Genomic DNA, 19799 nt, shown 5'->3' with positions numbered 1-19799 from the left:
AGATTACGAAGAAACAGACAAATACTCTCTCTCGTACTCCGTGACGAATTATAGCCTACCAGGTGGTTAGACGTTAGTGGAAATCACTGTCTTTTTTCGGATGCATTGATTCTTTGTCGAACTGCTGGGTAACAACAATAAGTACAAACATATGTATGTAACAGAATAACAAAAACCTTAACTCGATACCTACATTGCTGTTTCCCCACTTCTGTCTCAGCGATATACAACAGACATAATTATATCCTTCATCCACAACTTTCAATCAAAATGTAGTATAATGGCCCGAACTCAACACAACAATAAACCATAAGTTAATTAAAAAAAGCAAGCCTTCTCCACGGAGCCACTGTTACAGCAAAACTTCACAGTAAGTTGTCTTAAAAGAATTTCCTACTTGGCAGAATATATTGATAATTTTTTATACATAAAGTCATTTGCGAATACATTTAAATTTAAAAACATTTTAGAACAAAGCTTATTCCTTAACACTACTTTTCCTAGACTGCACTTACCTTTAAATGCACCACAAAGCTGCTAGATTTGTAAATACCTATATTTTAACAATTATTTTTCATTGAATTTAACACTTTATTTTGTTTAAACACTATTTTCTTTTCATTTTTTTACAATTTAACACTAAATAGACCATTTATTTATAATAAATAATAATTTTTTCAAATTTCAACAAAAACTTTACATTTTTATTAACTTTCTTCGCAATTCGCGCGTTTTATTGACTGTTAAGCAGGTGAAAATGACAAACCTGTCATTATTTGTTGTTAATTTGTCAATTTTAATACCAAAAATTGCATCTTTGTATGCATTTTGTTGTACATCCACTTACTTATTACTTGCTTAACACAAAATGGAGGCGCGTCTTAATGCAAAAGAAATTTTTAAAAGCTTAAAGACAAGTGCAAGCAAATTTTTAATTTAAGACGAATATTAAAGTTAAATTCTAATAATTTCAAGATAAAACAAAGTTTTCAAAAAGTAAAAATGATTTTAAAGTGTAATAATTAAAACAAAGTGTTACAGGAATCATTTCAGCTTAAGGTAAGTAAATTTGTGGTGGGATACTGCTCAAGATGCCACTGACTTCAAAGAAACTTAAAATAACTTATAAACTAATAACCAGAATAAAGGAAAACTAAATTTTATATGTAATACTTTTTGTTAATACAAAAGTTGCTGCAAAAGCTAAGGTCTTGCGATTCCCTTCAAGTGAGTGTTATGAGAGGTTTCGTGATAATTCTGCTTGCAGTCTTTGGAGGTAGCACCTCCCTATAGTTTCTTTAAGATCTACCGAAACTATAGATAAATTGATTGCAGTCACAGGATTTGACACGTAAACCGACAATATCATAGAAAAGCTGGATCGCATCATCTTTTAGGTCAATGGAGTGAAAAAATGGTCTGTATGGATTAAATAAACTTTCTTTTCAAGATTGGAGTCCAAAGACAACCATACTAAAAGTTGATTGCTAGAAGGAATGTTATAATTTCATTTTTAACGCTTCCATATATGAAGGTCCTATTAATTACTTATAAGATTCTGGGGCCTCCGGTGTTCTAGTCTGGTAGACCGGAGGTGGTGGGTTCGATTTCCACCTAAGGGACTGGTAAAGGAGCACACAACAGACCCGATAGATACTTATGTGTATTTTATCGGATTTGATTTACATATAGGTAGGTATACATCCTCTTTTCGAACTTACTATTAAATTCTAAGACTAGCTTTGCCTGTCTATAAGATGAAGCTCTATATAGAAAAGCTAAATGTGTAGGAAGAAAATCAATATGTATACTGTTAGGAACGTCAGCCAAATCTATTAAAGAAAATTGGCTAAAAATAATAATAACAAAATTTCCATAATTATAAAATCCAAAACATGCATTCACAACTTTGCTACATATTAATGATTTATTTATTACTATTTAGGTATTATCTTTATAACAGAAAATATCATTTGTACAATATGAATTCTTCTTATCCTTTAAAACTAACAATAGTTATTTCTGTTAAATTAATATTGTTTATTTAAAAATTAACTTTTAAGCTTAGTAAATTATTTTTGTAAATTAAGTTTAATTTGTTTATTCAAAACAATAAAATATTTACCTATCTAACTAAACATATACGTATCCAAAATCCTACAGAAAAAAAGGTCACTATAGTAATTTAGAATTTATTTAAAACTTTTCTAATTTTCAACAAAGTTTAACCCTCAAACCTTTATTTCTACTTCAACAACAATAATGTACTTTAGTGGTATATTCATTTAATATGCACAACAATTGAAATTATGGCAACAGTTTCTGTGTGCAAACAGTTTTAATTTGCAAAATTGAAATAAATTGATATTGTAAATATTTTTTCCATTTTAAAACTACAACAGCAAACCAAGTTATTTTTTTCTCTGCTAGAAATTAAATAAATAAAAACAATTGTTTCTGTTGCTGTTAAGTACTCGAGCTCAGAGCACTCCTACATTAAGGAACTTATACCACTCATTTTAACTCATATACCATCATCACGTTTTCACAAAATGTTAAGCACGTAAAACATTTACCCATTTTTTTGGAATAAAGTATTTTTCGGAAAAAATAAACAGAAATAAATAAAATTCATTTTGAAAATACAGAAAAATCAGCAAATAAATTGAATTAAAATTGGCACCAGTTAAACCTACACCATATCCAAGTGTATATCACAATATTTTCAGGGAATGACAATTTTTTCAATTGTATTTTATAAATTGATAATAGTATTTTAAAAATTCTGTTTATTTTATAGCTAGAAATTTCTGAAATAAAACTCAGTTTATAATTGAATTGAAAATAACTATTGGAAATGGTATTATGGTGGCAACAGCATCAACACCAACAATAACACTAATGTCAACAATTCTGTGACATCACACCAACACACACCAGCAGCAATACAATAGTGGTATTATTTAGGCTTAAATTTGAGGGGCCAACACAATTGTTGTGTGTACGAATTTTGTGTTGAGGTAGTGATTGTATTATTGAGCTTTATTACTATTGTCGTTGTTACAACCTTGGATTTTGTTGCTGCACACAAACAACAACAACAGTGCGCAGTAATACGGGCCCACTTTATCGTTATTGGTGTTATTTATTATGACTGACGTATCACGTACCAATATTCCTTCTACTTTTACTACTTCTTGTTTAATTGTCAAATAGGCGCCAGTGCGCATCGATAACATTAAAAATTTGTTGAAATTTATCATCATTGTATTGTTGTTCTATATGTAGTTTTGTCATAAAATTCTTCATTAAACTTTGTAGGCGTAAATGTTTCCTAGGTTTTTACTTTATTTGCCAAATAGATTAAGTACACAAAAAAATCTATTTTTTACAAGAATTTACAGAAAATTATCTCAAAATTTATGTCTTAATTATATTTAATGGGGTTTAAAATTAGATTTCCTACACTTTGACTTTCCTGATTTCAAAAAAATAGACTTAAAGCATCTGAAAATTTCATTATTCTTGCAAAAATTATAAACTTTATTTAAACTTTCAATAAATATTTATCTTTAATATAGTTTTATCTTTTCGTTTTGGTATTTAGGAGTTAATCTATTTTGCACATTAGGCATCAATGTATAGGTAGATACAATACGTTTGTTTATTTTGCAATTATATTTACATTTAATGAGTTTATTTTATTATGCAAACCGATAAAATAAAGTTGAAATGGGAAAAGAAGAAATATCAACAAAGCTGATTAAAATAATTATAATTAATAATAACTCTTAATTTAAAACTTTTGCAATATACATAATTAAAACATAATAAATCAAGGTAGACAAATTTCAACACATAATTTCCATTAGAAACAATAATTTAAAATAAATTCTAGTGTACTGTATGGTATATTCTCAAAACTCAGAGTCTCTTTCTTTCGAAGCGTTCAGCCGATCTGGTGATACTTTTACCGAATCAAAATCGATTTAAAGTAGTCCAAAATATAACTAAAATAGTTTCAAATCATTACATTTTTGTCAAAACTTTTGTTGAAATGTTTGTATGGGTCTTAAGTTTGCTTATCAGGTCACTGCAATGTATTGAGTAATCCTAATCCATTCACTCCCTAAACTGGAAATAGAAAAGAGTTTTCATCTAGTGACAAATTTGGAATCCTTTTCAACATATTTAATTCGCAACAATATTAAATAATATTTCTTGTTTATTTTATTTATGAAATTTTTTAACAATTATTTTAATTGTTAAGCACTAAAGTCTACCTGTAAAAGCCTTCATTCTTTATACATGTGGGTGTAGAAAAACTAATATTTATTTAAATTACTGTTGACGTTGACAATGTTGGCGTAGATGACGACGATGATGATGACGTTGAAAAGTAAATAAATTTTAATGGAAAAACTTTCATAATTCTTAATGAATTTACTTTTGTTTGTATAAATTTTCGTTGTTATTTATTTATGAATTAATATTTTTTTTTTTTTTTGCTATTAATAAACATTTTAATTTGTTAAGCAAATAAAATGTTTTTTTATTACTATTATTTTATACGTTATTTTGTCTACATACTGGTAAAACGTTTTCTATTTACAAATGCGTTCGTTTGGTCGTTAACTTAATTTGCAGAGAGCTTTTACCCTTTCTACTCTACCACCCATTTAACAACATCTTCATCATCATCATTATAAATGCGTTGTCCTTTAGCAAAGTACAATTTTACCTTTGGCAGCAGCAGCTAAGTACTTAATGAAAATGTAAATATTTAATCAATATAATAACAAAAACGGATTATTATCCTAGTGAACCCTTGAACATGGTTGTTGGGTCCGTCGTCTACTTTATACAACAACAAACATTCATCCTTCCATAAGTCGTGGGAGGACAAACAACTCATGTATAGTAGAAGCAGCAGCAGTATTAACAACAAGTTTTGCTGGTGACAATGATTGCTATATAAAACTGTTGGTGGCAAATGTTTAAAGTGGAAGTAATATAATATTTAGTAGTTTAGGCAAATGGTCGTCACAAAGAGTACCTTAAACACGGACATTTTTCAAATACTGTAAACTAAAAAGTTACTCATTTTAATGTTTTTTCGTTTTTGCCTGCCTTGTAGAAGTTTGTTGTTATTCATTAAGTTTCGGCCTTTATAGATTTTATTTGCCAACCTCTGCTTTAGTGTATGGAAAAATGCGAATATTATGTTCATGATGATTATGGCTTTAGTAGTTTTTTTATATAAATTTCATAGTATTATATTTTGTATCGTTTTTCCCTGTTTAACTGTGTTTGTTTGTATCTTTGACTATAGCTATTACTGTATTTGTTTTAGTCTTTATGTGTTTACTTAAAAATAAATATTATTCTTCATTTTACTAACTTACTTAATTTAATTAATTTTAAGTCTTAAGAGGAAGAGTTACTTGGGGTTACCCAAAATACTTTTATAATCAAGTAATGGCTTAAATACATCCTCTCTGTTAACATATTGACATTTTAAGTCATCATTTTAAAATATTGAAATGTCCGCTTACCTCACATTCTAAGAAATGGGGGTTTGAATAAATCATCACTTTGATAATTAAATTACTACTAAGAGCTTAAATGTGAAAAGAACTGAAACATAAGTAGTTGCGTAACTAGTTCTTTATGGTTAACTAATGTTTTATTTTAAAAAATAAAGGTCACTTTATTAAATAATTTAAACTAAATTTAAATATTCTCTATGAAAAGATGTGTCTCTTTTAAATCAATCATAATTTCTTATACACTTGACATTTTTCATTCTCAGTTTTTTACCAATTTTTTTAACGTGCGTGGAATATTGCAGATTTATCCTCGTGTTAAAAAGTCAAAGTTAAACGGTTTTTATTTATTTAACATCTATTATTTGACACGAAATTGTCAATTATTTTATAGTCAGCTATGAATAATGATTTTTTGTGCATAATAAAGGGTGTTCTTTTCTTTGGTATAAAACATAGTTTTTTAAGAGAAAGCTGAAAAAATCCCTTGAATTGAATTGTAAATTTAAAAAAAAATTGGGAAAAAACATAAGAATTTTACATCTATCTATCTATCTATCTATTTATCTATCTATCTATTTATCTATCTATCTATCTATCTATCTATTTATCTATCTATCTATATATATATCCATCTATCTATTTATCTTTCTATCATTTCCAACGTTGTCAGTAAAAGAATACCCTTTACTCACTATTCACTAACGAAAGTAAAGCCAGATTGTATAACAAAATCAAATTTATTGATGTTTTGAACGATGGTTTAATAATAAAATATGTTTTGCAAAATTATCAATCTGTACATTTTTAGATTAAATTTTAGTTAAAAAGAATTCAATTAAATAAATACACTTTTTTAATTATTTCATTTAATTCTCAGATTGTTTCTGCTCATACAATCTAAAAAACTCAACTCCTAAAAGCACAATAAGAAAATGTCATTGAAAAATAACAACAAATTAATTTCTTAACAAACAACTACAAATCATTATACCTTTCTAAACATGTCTAAACCCAAACTTAACAACAACACCCACAATTATTTTTCTTTTACCTTTAAACACAAATTAAATTGATGAACTTGAGACCAACTACAACAAAAAAAAGAGAGAGACTAACAGAATAACAAGACTCCTACTGCCACCACCACTATATGCTAAAACTCTTATAAAAGAAATCATTATAGTCTAACATTAAGTAAAGCACAAAAAAAGGAAAACAATTGTCTAAGGACAATTATACACACACTCTAACATACTTACATAAAAGATTTCCTTGAAATAACCCAAATTCCATTCATCCACCCCTCTGTCTTTAGACTGACTAAAATAAATGACATTTTAACAATTGAGGTTTGGTTTATACAACCAAAATGTAGGGAAAATATACCAACAACTATATGTAGTATATGAAATCCTTACTATAACAATAAAAACAATTTTAACAAGTCTAAAAACAGATTTAAACAACTGACTATGACAATTTCTTTGATTAGATTTCTTGAAAAATGTTGTTTGTCCTGGATCCTGATTTAGATGAATATCTAGTGAAAAAACACAAAATTTTTTTTTAAACCAACATTAATCAAATATGTGATGAATTCACAAAACAAACAAGAAACGCATACATATTTATACACATGTAATCATTTGAATATCGTTATGCATAAACAAACTAAATGACATATTTTCATAGACATTCTCTTCATCATCATCGTTGTGTCGTCATCATGTTTGATAAAGAATTTACTTATTTCAAGTTTTCTTTACAGTTTATATTCTTATACCCTTTAGAATATACATGGTTAGTCTAACAGCATGTTTGACTTAAACATTTCCCAACAAATTTATACTTTTTACTATCCACTATTTTTATAAATAAGACCTATTTTTAGATCTCTTTTATATCCTATTAGAACTAGACTTTTTGTTAACTAGAGGAAAATAGAGACGAAAATCTGTGATCACTTTGATTTCCTAACAAAACAGGTCTTAAGTCCAGTATGTATTCAATATGTATATCAAATGAAAAGTATTTTTATCCTTAATTCAGTTCTCCTTTGAATTATGTACCCTTAAATATTAGTTTCGTTCTTATTGTTCTTGTAACTTTATCTTTTAGTGACTTATCATTATTTTTCTTATATTTGTTTTGATTTTTTTTTGTTGTTATATAACAAATATTGTTGTACGGACAAAGTATATTTTCGTATTCATATGTATAAACTTACAGCTAACCTTAACTGCGAAAATTGCTTTTGTACTTTTAATGAAAATTTATAATTTAAAATAGTTTTTATATAAAAATTTTATTAATTCAATGTCTTAAAGTACAATTTAAAGGTTATAATCATAAATTCCATTTAAAAAATGTTTTGTGTTTGGCACATAAGCTTTTTTCATGGTTAAAGCTTCTTATATGTTCGTTAGTTAAGTTATTTTCTTTCTCTACTTCCCTGACATATTACACCATTCAATTTACTCTTAAAATGTGTTCTTTATACTTAAAAAACAACATAAAACCAGACATATTGTGAAAATTTTTCAAAAGTCATGTTTATGCATGTAAAAGTATGTACATTACTGTTACACTTATGTACTTATTTGTATGTAAATGTATCAGTGTTATGTCTTTACATAACCCAGCAGTTTTTCCAAAATGTTTAAGCACTTACTTGAATCATAATTTAAATGTTTTCTTGATATGTACTCTTTGTAATACAAATGGAAGACAATTGTCCCTTACTGAACTTTAGAGAACAGTTATGCGAACTACAGGAAATCTCACAAACATTTTTATATGCAACTCATACGTTTGTATGAGTTGCATATAAAAATGCAACTCATACAAACGTACATCATTTTCATTTAAGTTTAAAGAATTTTATTTTGTTATTTTCAAACTGTCGTCTAGGTATGATGAGGTTATACTGTATATGTTCTTATATTGTAGAACACAATAACAATGTCATACTTTCTCCTGCCTCCTTGGAAAATAAAGCAAAAAAACCAAAACAATATAAACTACCATTAAAAAAATATTCTTGTTATGTGATGATTTTGTCTACATTTACGTACGTACATTCATTTATTCACTTTTTTCTTGTATTTTATTTATCTTTTTCCTTTTTTGCCTTATCATGTTGATAGTTGTTTATCATTATGGAGACATGTTAAATAATGACCACTCCTACCTTGACAATGAAAAATTGCAAAAATAAAAAGTTGAAAAAATGAAACCAAGAAATAAACCACAAATTTTAAAAGAAAGTCCCTGAAGTATGACTTGCATATAGGTTTGTGTGCATATATTTTTCTAACTTTTAAATTATGGGTTTTTATGTAAATTGTGGTTTAGAGAAACATTTTTGTTTGTCATTTAATTATAGTATAAATATGAACACAACTTTTTAATTTGTTAAGGTAGATTTAATTTGTATAATTGTTGCAATTCTCAAACATTTTTTACAAATACAATATAAAAATCGATTTTTTTCTAGTTTTCAGCATTTTCTCTGGCAAAATATTTTTTTAATTTGTAGACTGAACATGCATTTTAGTAACGTATGAGTGCTATTTATTCAAGGGTACAAGAAAATATTACTTATGCGTCGAGAAGGTCGTTTTATACAAAGTGTTAAATGTATTTCTTATTATTGTTAGATAAATTTAAATATTTTCTTGAAATTTTACTAAAATTTTACTTGCAAAACGTATTTACGCTCTCCAGTAGATTAGTGGTTAGTTTTCTAGTCTGCTAAACCGAAGGTGGTGGGTTCGATTCCCACCTGAAGCACTAGTTAAGAAGCGCACAACAGGCCCAAAGAAGGCCTATTTGTTTTCGGATCTTTGAACTCTCAGAACTATTTATTTGTACAGCCTTCTTACTCATTATCACTATAACCCAAACTATAACAAATATTATTAAATGAAAACATCTTATTAATTTCATTCATATAATTTAAACAAAAACTAATTTAAATTAATTGAATTTTTAACCACAATGACAAATTTAATTAATTTTTATTCTTATATGTACATTTTCCTATAAATCGTTTAACTAAAATAATAGCTTTATACATTTGGAAGCAACGACAATCACCAGTTCAACACATGACACACATAGTTTAACAACAAAGATTTGAATTTATAACAAGCTTAAGATGAAAATAAAGTTATAAAACTTTTTCTACGAAATATTTATTAACAAAATTAACACAAAATTCTAACACAATTACAGTCTTGGAGACATAAGTAACGTGGAAAACGTACAAATAAATACTAATATAATTATGTTGCATACACAACGAGAATAAATTGGGGATGTTCTGTAGGCGATACAATTTAAGAATTTGACTAAAATTTTCCATTATATTTATTATAGCGTATACGTAATATTAATTAATTTTTAATTAAAATAATTATTAATAATGTTAAATTGCAACTTACTTATCATTTTCTTAATACATGGATTTTATCTTTTAATACGAAATCTACCCTTTAGCTTAACTTTACTCAACAATTGAAATGTTATTTGTTAGGTATTCAGATTTACCAGAATTAACACAATAATAAAATTTTTTGTAATAAAATCATGAAAAACATTGTCACGTTTAATATTAAACGTGCTTTTAATTCAGACTGAAAATTAAACAACAGAAAAATATTTTAAGGAAAATGTAAATAAATAATGTAAATATTTTGCTATAGAGAACAAAGAAAAGTTTGATTTTAGGTTTTGAAGTAAGTGTGAAAGTAAGGAAGGAAGCAAGTAAGTAAGTTAGTAAATAAGTATGTAATTATATAAATAAGTAAGTGAGTAAGTAAGTATCTAAGCAAGTGAGTAAGTAAGTATGTAAGTAAGTAAGAAAGTAAGGAAGTAAGTAAGTAATAATAAAATTTGCTAGTAACTAAGTTAGTAAGTATGTAAGTAAGCAAGTATGTAAGTAAGTGAGGAATAAGTAAGTAAATAAGTATGTAAGTATATATATAACTAAGTTAGTAAGTCAGTAAGTAAGCAAGGAAGTAAGTAAGTGAGGAAGTAAGTAAGTAAATAAGTATGTAAATATATAAATAACAAGTAAGAAATTATAGTCGGGCGAGGCCGACCATATAATACCCTACACCTGTTACAAAAATAAAATGTGATTTAGTTTTCATAATAAAGCATTTAAGTTGAATTGCACCTTGCCTTAAATTATACTTAAGCCATTTATTGTTGAATAAAATTGTGGACATTTAAGTCAAATTTTGAAGGGGGATTTGTATAGGGGCTATGGTCAAATGAGACCCTATAATTATAAAATTCATGCGAGTCATCAAGGCTAGTATAGAACTTGGTTTTGCAGCTTTTTGTCGAGATACGAGTATATTAAACATAATTATAAACTTAAAATCCCTATTCGTCGTTTTCAGTTGTATGAGGTCTAGGTGAAATAATGGACCGATGTTAACCATTTTCAATAAGCTTCGCCTCCGGTACCATAGAAGATCATCTGCCAAATTTCATTGAATTATCTTCAAAAATGCGACCTGTAGTTTGATTAAAAGGTTTACAAGCCCTATTCGAGGGTTCAGTTGTATGGGGGCTAGATGAGAAAATGGACCGATGTTAACCATTTTCAATAGGCTTCGTCTCTGGGACAATAGAAGATCATGTGCCAAATTTCATTGAATTATCTTCAAAATTGCAACCTGTAGTTTGATTAAAAGGTTTACAAGCCCTATTCGGGGGTTCAGTTGTATGGGGGCTAGATGAGAAAATGGACCGATGTTAACCATTTTCAATAGGCTTTGTCTCCGGTACCATAGAAGATCATGTGCCAAATTACATTGAATTATCTTCAAAATTGCGACCTGTAGTTTGATTACAAGGTTTACAAGCCCTATTCGGGGGCTCAGTTGTATGGGGGCTAGGTGAAATAATGGACCGATATTAACCATTTTCAATAGGCTTCGTCCCTGGGCCAATATAAGATCATGTGCCAAATTTCATTGAATTATCTTCAAAATTGCGACCTGTAGTTTGATTACAAGGTTTACATGGACGGACAGACGGACGGACATAGCTAAATCGACTCAGAAAATGATTCTAAGCCGATTGGTATACTTTAAGGTGGGTATAGGACCAAGATTATTGTGCGTTACAAACATCAGCACAAATCCAATATACCCTCCCCACTAAAGAGGTGTAGGGTATAAAGAAGTAAGTAAGTGTGTAAGTATGTAAGTAAGTGAGTAAGTATGTTAGTAAGTAAGTCAATAAGTATGTAAGTAAGTGAGTAAGTATGTTAGTAAGTAAGTCAGTAAGTATGTAAGTAAGTTAGTAAGTTAGCAAGTAAGTAATTGAATAAATAAGTAGGTTAGATAGTGTGGAAGTACGTTTATATATAATCTAAGGACCTTAGAGCTCCTATCACCATTATCCGAACTTCACATATCACCTAGAAATAACATATAAGAAACCCTAATATAACTATGAGTCCAAATATGCCAAATTTAATCAAATTATCTTATCAGTAGCGTATGCAAAAAATTACATTGACACATAGACAGACATCGGAAGTGTGGGTCGATTGATACACTTTAAGGTTGGTGTAGGTCCAATAATTTTATTATGGTCTCTATGTAAAACTGTTTCCCTCGTTATTTATTTTTTTTTTTTTATAACATGAATTTCGGAAGGAGTTATTTTTGCACTAATGTTAGCAAAATTAAAATATGCGTTACATTTTTCCCAAAAAACTTATATTGCTTTCTTTAAGTAATGAACGCAATAGTATTGAAGGGTATAAAAATAGTTTATAAAACTTCGTATTACATATTAACATTTTTCTCTCCAACAACTTCTACGAACGACCATTTATAACCTAGCCCTGCGATAGAATATCATATGGTCCGACTATAATTTTCTGCTTGCTTTTTTTAATATTTCTTTGAATATATTTTAATTTCATTCACTTTTTCTATACCCTTCCATATTATTTTTATTTTTTCGTTAAAGAAAATTTAATTTATTTCTAATTTAAATATGCCGGAAGCTTATGAAATTTATAAAAAACAAACAAAATAATCTTGCTAGCCACTGTAAGTTTCTCTATGTAAATGTGTTTTTATTTATTTTAGATAACCATGGTCATATTTTCTGCTATCATTTTCAATTATGCCGGCCGGTCTATTGCTTCCAATGAAATCAACCCCAAAAGCTGAAAATGGAATGTAAGTACATGAAAATAACTTATTATTTGTATGGGTATAAAAAGAGGGGAATATAAAACAATTTTTCTCAAGTTAGGAAGCTTCTATTTGTTATAATATGTGATTATAAATTGAGATCCTTTTCTACATTATGGGATATTTGTGAACAAAAATATATTATAATTCTGTTTCTTTTAATTCCTTTGAAATAAATTGATCACTTTCATTTCAATTCAATTAATTCGTTATTAAATTTATGCCTCATTTACTTAATAAATTTATTAGAATTTTTTTTTTTTTTTGCTACTATTAAAACTAAATAACAAGACAATTATAATTAATTTTTATGAATTTACTGCTTGTTTAATATTACATTTCATTTATTCGTTTATTCGCCACTACTGACCCCATAAATTGAACTCCTCTGGGAGTGATAATATTATTGTATACACAAACACATAATGAATTATTATTTATTATTAAATAAATATGCTTGTACAAATAAAATTAGCTGATGTATTTAAAAAAAAAAAAAGAAATTCAATTTTAAACGATAAGAGTCTTTAAGTTTTAAGAACAAAATTATTTAATATGAAAAAAAATATTTGTGTTCGAATTAAACGACTTTTAAATACTCTAGAGATGGATATTTTAATGTCGATTTATATTGAAAGACAAATTTTATATTGTAACTTTTATTCCACAAGGTTTGCAAATAAGGGGACGAGTTATTTTTTATCGATTAACATACATATGTACATATAATTTGTATATGAATATCAAGTCAGAAAAGTACTGTTCCCTTTTTTATTTTTTTTTTTGTTTAACATAAAATAACTGACAATTTCTTATAACATGTATTTATGGAGGAGTTATTTTTGCACTAATGTTAGCAAAATCAAAATGCATTACATTTCCACCAAAAAACTTATATTGCTTTCTTCAAGTAGTAAACACTATAAAAATGTATGATAATTGTTCCGCAAGTCTTAAATGTGATCAAAACTCTTTAAATATTAAATCAATTACGAAAAAATCATTCAAGTAGTGGCAGTCGTAAAGAAAAGTATTAAAAACACCAAAATGAAATTAGAAAAAATTGGTATCGTGGGAAGGTAAAGTACATAGAATAAACAAAATAAAACACATGGATAAAAATGTAAAAAATTATCTTATAGCGGTCTTATAGGGCGAGCCTGGTCCATGTTATTCGCCTCCGCTGGCTATCAGGTCATGTTATATGATATTTTACCGCAACAACTAACTTCCGCTTTGGAATATATTGAACAAGAATTGCAACGTTTGGAAGAACAAAAACTTCTAAGAGGCAACTTAAATTCTAGCGAACAATTTAAGTGCATAAAAACCACCACCGACATTAAAGAGTTGGTTAAAGATGCCATATTCATACAAGAATGCATACCCGAACGTATTGAATGGAAGAAGTCATTGTACCAACAATTGGATGATATAGTCGAAGCAAAAACAATTATTTCCAGTTCGACGAGTACTTTTATGCCATCGTTGTTTAGTCAAGATTTAAAGCACAAAGAAAATGTAAGGACAAAAAAACAACACTAAAACAAACTCCATATGCAACAGCATATGCTGCATGCAAGCTCTACTGCTCAATATGTTTGTGAAATTCAATATGTTTTTATTTTTCCTTCTTTTTTTTTCTACCGGCTAATAGATTTTGGTATCACATCCCTTAAACCCACCCTATTATATACCTTTAGTAGAAATTGTTCCTGCACCCTGGACTTCTAAGAGTGCTGTAGAATTTACCAAAAATTTAATGTTGGAAATAAAACAAAAACCCGTAACATTAACTCGTGAAGTCTTGGGTTTTGCCACCAATCGCATACAATATGCCATTTTAAATGAAGTGTGGCATTTAATCGAAAATGATATATTAACTGCGGCCGATGTGGATACCGTTATGACTGAGGGTTTGGGTTTACGTTATGCTTTTTTGGGTCCTTTAGAGACGGCACATTTGAATGCTGATGGTATTGCTGATTATGTAAAACGTTTTGGACAGGAAATTTTTAAAGTTAGTGAAACCTATGAACCTATACCAGAAATGAAAGAGGGTGCTACTTTGGAAAAATTGTCAAACCAATGTGAGGAAATGGTTCCCAAGGAGAGATTGGCACTAAGAAGAACTCAAAGAGACGAATTTTTGACCAAGTTAAATGAATTAAAGAAACAATTTGAAAGTTAAGGTAGTTCAAATTAAATATTTCAATAAATTTTAAAATGGAATCTTAAGTAGAGCAAATAAACAGCAGTGGAATACAAAAAAACTCGCCCACTTAAGCCATGTGTTAGAAATTATCATTTATTTTCTGTTAGATAATATTTACTGATAAAAAAAAAGTGGAGTAGTAATGCAAAAAACTCGTCCCCTAATCCATGAACCATTTATTTTTCTTGGTAAAAAAAATGGAAATCTCTGCAAGTATTTAGCAGTTTTTCGAAAAAAATATTTTGCATATTATAATTTTTTCTTTGGTAGTGTAAACGTTGTCTGCACATTTTTAAGTGCAATGTCTCTTCAATAACAAGTATATACTCCACGGTATAAAATATTAATATTAAAATAAAACTATGTATATTGAATATTCATGGAAATGTCATATTAACTCATTGCTCTAAGCTTCATTTCTTCTATATTTTGGCTGAGTGTTCTTTATTTATTATTTTTTTTTTTTAGTTCCTTTAGTTTTCTTGTAAGGAAACTTGAACAACTTGTCAACATTATGCAGTTGAGATATACATTTTTTAATATGCATAATAGAAAATAACAACTTAAAGACATTAAAATAAAGAATCAAAAGATAATTTATGGGAAACAACTCGGTAAAAGGAACTTTTTTTTTTTAAATTTAAACAATAAAATAAAAATATAATCTTGAGTGTTTCGTTTATAGCCAAGAAAACTTTTTAGTCGATATTTTTTTTAATAATGTAGAAAACTCCTCACCCACATAAAAACATGTTACAGACACATTTTTCAATCTTTTAAGATAATTTCAGTTAGTTTTTGGCCTTTTGCCCATCATCATCATTTTAAATGCAATTTTTAGGTAAAGAAATCTAAAGAAAAAACAATATTTCAGCCTTTCTCTTAGCTGTTCTAACAAAGATTTTGATTGTAAATTGCAATTTAGATAAATACATGGCACAAACTCCCTCTATACATATAACAGCAGGAGTACATATACATATGTATGTATATGGAGTAAACTTTCAAGACTTGCAAGCCAATGAGTGAGTGAATGACATCTCTACTACCAAAAACTTATCACATAAACTTTAGATTTTCTTCAGTTTTATATGAGTTTTTTTTTACTTGTTCTATTCTTGGTTTTCACAACTTTTAAAGTTTTAGGCAGAATCTTTATTACCTTTTCTTGCCATTCACTCAAACGACCACAAGAAAAGTTGTATATTTGTAATGGTCAAAAACAAGCAGTTGTTGCAATAGAAGGATATATTGGATAATGTTCATTTTGGTCAAGTAAATATTAGTAAAAAGAAAAAAATCATTTTCTTATAATTTAAGTAAAAATCAAATGGATTCAATTGCAAAAGTTTTTCATTTCACATGACAAATTGTCGCAAGAAAGGTAAACTAAACGAACATAAAATATAATTTAGATTAGAAGGGACTTTAATAAAACTGGACGTTTTTTTTTGGAAAAAAAATGGATAAAAATACATTCCTTCCTATTCTGCATTTCAATTCGAATCTAAATTTTGACCGTTTGCAAATTTGATATTCTGAATTTTGATTCTACTCTGTCACAAAAATAACAATACGGAGTATGTACACACAACCAGCAACAAAATGGAATTGCTTTGTTTTCTTACGAGTCCATCTTTTGTTGGAAGGCGTTCGAACGTTGCGTAACTGAATCCGCAAACCTAATCAAAATGCAGAATATTTGTGATTTGACTATTTTGAGTTGACCAAAATTTTAAGATTCACAAATGTTTAATAAAATAGCTTGTAAATGGCTTCATTTAAAGGGGTTTAAATTGAAAAAGAAGGTTTCTAGGTATATTTTTATCTCAAAAATCGATTTCTTTAGTCAAAGTAATTAAAATTCTTGTTTCTTCATTAAAACACTTTAAAGTTGAAAAGGCTGTTTATTTTCCGATCACTTCTACAATAATCGAAGAATTTTTTAACTTTTTGTAGAACATAATTTATTTTTGTCCAAAAATTAATCACTTGAACCCATTTTTAATTTAACGCATTAACTGACAAGAAAATGTGCAAACATGGCAGCACTTTTACTCAACTAAACAATCTGGCAGCCTTTTTTTTTCATGCAGTAGAAGCGATTACTCGCGTTGCTAGTACTAAAAACATAAAATATAAAACAGCTGGGTGAAGAAAAAAGTTTTAATTTTTTTTTTTTAAGAAAAGTAACAAACAGATATGAAAATTAATATTTTTGCATTGTTTTTAATAATTAGTAAGTCTTTCATTAAAATAATATGTATATTTTATGAAAATAACAATAATTTTTTATATATTTGAAGCAATCTGTGCGACAGGAACTCAAGCAGCCACTAAGAATTCATTTTTTGGCAGCGTCTACAAACTATTTGATTTCTTACAAAAGGATAGTTCCAACAATGCCAGCAATAACACAAAATCCGTTGAAGAAATGACAGTAGACGAATTGGGTGTTTCCAGAGGTCAGTGTTTATATGGTTTTTTGCATTACATCAGCTATAAGGACTCGCAACAATGTCACATGGATGATGAGTATATTTTACACCTACTACCCTCTACAACTGCCTCGGAAAGTCCTCGCAAACCACCCATAATGGTTAAATGTCTGCCGGAGCATCCCTCTATAGTTAATGGCACCAATAAGTTTCGTGTTATGGAAAGTGTGCAGGAAATAGTGGATTTACTTAAGCCTATAGGCAATAATACCAAACGTTATCAGCCTGGTAGCTGTGTTTTGGTATTTTTCTATACTCCCAGCTGTTTTACTTGCTCGTTGGTGGCCATTCCCATAAATGATTTACCGTATGCTTTCAAAACCATACCGGTGGCAGCCATAGATGCCTACAAATTTCCCAGTTTTAATACAGAATTTGGTATAGTGGCTTTACCTACACTTATGCTGTTCCATCAAGGCCGGCCTGTGGTAAAATACCGTGCTCAAGGTAATCTCAATACTTTTGTTACCCGCCATACAGGTCTTAAACCAGCCGAAGTGCCCAAGCATGGCAATCCCTCACCATTACCTTTGAAAGTGCAACGTCAGACAGATTATGTACTTATATTGGCTTGGTTGTTTATTTTTTGCTGTGCTGGTTTTTATTTCTCAAAATCACTGTTATTTAAACAAATTGTGGAAATGATTAAGCGCAACTGGAGAGAATCTGAAGCTCAGCTGGAACATTGAGTTTTGGAGTTTGCGGTTATTAGTTAAGGACTACATTTTTAGATTGGAAGTAAAGTATAAGGTACGTATCATAAAACTGTTTGAAATATTTGTATGAAAAAGGAACGAATTACCGCATGCTGCGTATCGGTTTATCGCAAAGAAATTGACGTAAATGTAGTAGATTTCTTGCTCGATAACGAATTTGATCGCGAAAGTGACAATTTCGTCTGTAATATGTGAAGGAAATTGGTTTTTGAAACACCATTTGAAAACATTTGTCACTAATTTCATAATACTGGGATTTCTTTCCCATTTCAAATGTTGCAGTATTTGTAAGATCTGCAAATTTGAGTCAGAACTTCAGAATATATTGAAAATTGTAGTACGGGAACAGTAAAATTTGCAAATTTGATAAGTATTGAAACATAGTTATTGATTTATAAAGATCAGTCATACATTCTGATGGTGATGGTTTCAATTCCATATTTAATATTCGAATTACTGCTTACGTGATCAAATAAAATTTATGGTATTTTTCCTTTTTTTAGAGGATGTCATTCGTTGTCGAACAAGAATCTAGTATAGTTTAGTTTAATTTCGATACGAAAGCTTACTCGAACACATATATAATACCACTTTTGTACGAAGTGGACAGTCCTGAAAACAACTTGAAAATATCGAATTTCATTATACCATTTAACATTTTTTGATTTCCTTCATATTATTGTATATTTCTACATTTTTACCAGCATAATATATAAATTAATTTTAATACATCTTTATATTTTAGGTTAAACTGGTTGTAAGATAAGTTCTCGAAGGATGGAAGAGCAAATACGCATCGAAGAGCAGCAAAATTGTTATAAAATTATGATTCACATCATCTTTAGTCGAAAATAAGTTCCATTCATTCCCATATTTGGTATTTCTGCTACCAGAGAAAAAAGCACCACCTGCGACAGCTTTCCACAACGTCAATGAGTGTATAAACAAATCCAATTTCTGCTGGATCGTGTAATTCAGCCAGGAACTACGGCAGAAATCGACAACCATTATTTTTTATTATTGTTATATTGTATGCAACACGTTTTGTAAAATTAGCTTTAAAATTATGCACATATTTATGTAATTCAGTCCAATACTATTCAGATTTGCCCGTTTATTATTGAGTACGAAAAGGATGTACTGTAGGCGCCACAAATTTGAAAAAGTACTGGAAAATATCATTTATATACCATTTAAAAACAAAAATGTATACCAATGCAACAAGAATTTACAGCCCCTGTTCCAGAAATAGCTATAATTGTTGAAAAAACATCAAAATTACACATTTGTAGTAGCTGGAACAAATTCATTGTATCAATTTCATTGTATTTTTCATAAAATGTATGAATAAAATAAAAAAATATTTAATATATCCATTAAATTGCACTAAATTTCTCGTTTCATTTAATACCCCCTCGTTAAAATATTTTTTTTATGTATGGGACACCCTAACTACGAAATTTAGCCGATTTCATAAATTTAAAAATTTTGGCAAAATACCAGGCTAGCAGAAATGACTAGTAGGGTTATTTTTGAAATTTTTTAATTTTACCGCCTTAAGGTATGCCTTGAAAATGCCGGTTTATTTTTTC

General features: G+C 28.6%; 2 protein-coding genes across 3 annotated transcripts; both read left to right on the top strand.

Moving 5' to 3' along the window:
- The first annotated feature begins 904 nt into the window (after nt 1–904).
- LOC119600619 (thioredoxin domain-containing protein 15) lies at nt 905–19574 on the top strand. Of its 2 annotated transcripts, XM_037950999.1 has the most exons (4): nt 905–1059; nt 12671–12763; nt 17300–18241; nt 18953–19574. In XM_037950999.1, the coding sequence occupies exons 2-3, from the start codon at nt 12757–12759 to the stop codon at nt 18178–18180; spliced, it is 888 nt and encodes a 295-aa protein (XP_037806927.1). In that variant the 5' UTR covers nt 905–1059; nt 12671–12756; the 3' UTR covers nt 18181–18241; nt 18953–19574. The 2 variants fall into 2 exon arrangements, with proteins under 2 accessions (XP_037806927.1, XP_037806926.1); XM_037950998.1 differs by lacking the exons at nt 905–1059; nt 12671–12763 and adding an exon at nt 17096–17232.
- LOC119600618 (lambda-crystallin-like) lies at nt 13716–15076 on the top strand. Its single transcript, XM_037950997.1, has 3 exons — nt 13716–13857; nt 13921–14299; nt 14436–15076. The coding sequence occupies exons 1-3, from the start codon at nt 13826–13828 to the stop codon at nt 14967–14969; spliced, it is 945 nt and encodes a 314-aa protein (XP_037806925.1). The 5' UTR covers nt 13716–13825; the 3' UTR covers nt 14970–15076.
- Nucleotides 19575–19799: the final 225 nt, after the last annotated feature.

Source organism: Lucilia sericata, unplaced genomic scaffold (assembly GCF_015586225.1).
Source record: "Lucilia sericata isolate MDLA Ls3-8-SP2 unplaced genomic scaffold, ASM1558622v1 Contig000118F_arrow, whole genome shotgun sequence".
NCBI classification, from domain to species: domain Eukaryota; kingdom Metazoa; phylum Arthropoda; class Insecta; order Diptera; family Calliphoridae; genus Lucilia; species Lucilia sericata.
This window is presented reverse-complemented; position numbering and strand designations above follow the sequence as displayed.

What these genes read in the sequence shown, in the direction of transcription:
- LOC119600618 (XM_037950997.1), top strand. Translation starts at nt 13,826, where the DNA reads ATGAAATTAGAAAAAATTGGTATCGTGGGAAG. An exon ending in AAAATTGGTATCGTGGGAAG is followed by an intron (nt 13,858 to 13,920) that starts GTAAAGTACATA and finishes ATTATCTTATAG; the next exon opens with CGGTCTTATAGGGCGAGCCT. An exon ending in ATTTAAAGCACAAAGAAAAT is followed by an intron (nt 14,300 to 14,435) that starts GTAAGGACAAAA and finishes ACCGGCTAATAG; the next exon opens with ATTTTGGTATCACATCCCTT.
- LOC119600619 (XM_037950998.1), top strand. Translation starts at nt 17,196, where the DNA reads ATGAAAATTAATATTTTTGCATTGTTTTTAATAATTA. An exon ending in TGCATTGTTTTTAATAATTA is followed by an intron (nt 17,233 to 17,299) that starts GTAAGTCTTTCA and finishes ATATATTTGAAG; the next exon opens with CAATCTGTGCGACAGGAACT.